The sequence below is a fragment of the Sinocyclocheilus rhinocerous genome, unplaced genomic scaffold (genome assembly GCF_001515625.1).
Source record: "Sinocyclocheilus rhinocerous isolate Xijiao unplaced genomic scaffold, SAMN03320098_v1.1 scaffold43008, whole genome shotgun sequence".
NCBI lineage: Eukaryota > Metazoa > Chordata > Actinopteri > Cypriniformes > Cyprinidae > Sinocyclocheilus > Sinocyclocheilus rhinocerous.
This window is the reverse complement of record NW_015639438.1, coordinates 1-821: the sequence shown is the minus strand read 5'-3', so window position 1 is coordinate 821 and position 821 is coordinate 1. Positions and strand designations below refer to the sequence as shown.

Here is an 821-nt window from a genome sequence, read left to right as displayed (position 1 = left end):
AAATAAAAATAAAATAAAAATATATATTTAAATATATATATTTATATTCAATCATACATAATGTATTAATGCATTAGGATAATTTTATGCATGTCTATAGATGAAGCCCCTGGACTCTGAACTGTCGTCGCATCGAAAGTGAATAAATAATGACAGAATCTTTGTTTTTGGGAGATTTTTCCCTCTGAAACTCATTTGCAGGCATGTTTTAGGATGTAAAGTCCCGTCTTAATGAAAGCGCAGGGCTTCTAGTAAAGTGCGGTTCCTGTTGTGCAGCAGTTTTCATTCGTCCCGTCCCGTCAAGTGCATTCTGGGTCACAAACATCTGTTTGTTTTTACGTCTCTCAGCCCAAGAAACCCATAAACGCCAAACTCCAGACCGCTGCTGCCGCCAGGTCGCCGTGGTAACCGGCCCAGCTGCTGAGGCGCTGCGCGGCATTGACCTCTGACCTCTGACCTCCGAGGCTCTGCGCGGCGCTGACCTCTGACCTCTGACCTCCAGCGGCGGAGCACTGCACCAGCGGTGTCTGGTAGGACGTGGGCCGTCTGTCGGGTCGGTCGGGGCTGGAGCCGTCGCTGGGCCGCTGGCCGTTAAACAGCAGGAATTGTCCGCCGGCGTCACGCTCCAATCGGAAGAGCTCATACTCTGTGTGCGGGAGGCGGAGCCCCAGCGCCGCGCAGCCATTGGTCGGAGTCACGTCCTGCTCCACGCCCACCTGCCACGAGCCCTGAACACCGCAGCCGTTCCCTTTAAACACATTCAGCAGAGACGTGCTCGCCAGATCCATCGGTGTCACGCGCATCTGACTCACTGGAACACC

General features: G+C 52.5%; 1 protein-coding gene across 1 annotated transcript; it reads right to left on the bottom strand.

Moving 5' to 3' along the window:
* Nucleotides 1-111: 111 nt before the first annotated feature.
* On the bottom strand, nucleotides 112-815 carry LOC107751169 (protein APCDD1-like). The gene is made up of 2 exons (XM_016566795.1): nucleotides 497-815; nucleotides 112-457 (listed from the first exon to the last, which is right to left on the bottom strand). The coding sequence occupies exons 1-2, from the start codon at nucleotides 801-803 to the stop codon at nucleotides 345-347; spliced, it is 420 nt and encodes a 139-aa protein (XP_016422281.1). The 5' UTR covers nucleotides 804-815; the 3' UTR covers nucleotides 112-344.
* Nucleotides 816-821: the final 6 nt, after the last annotated feature.

Coding starts and splice junctions, on each gene's coding strand:
- LOC107751169 (XM_016566795.1), bottom strand. CDS start 803: ATGCGCGTGACACCGATGGATCTGGCGAGCACGTCTCTGCTGAATGTG. Junction 458..496: donor GCAGTGCTCCGCCGCTGGAG/GTCAGAGGTCAG, acceptor AGAGCCTCGGAG/GTCAGAGGTCAGAGGTCAAT.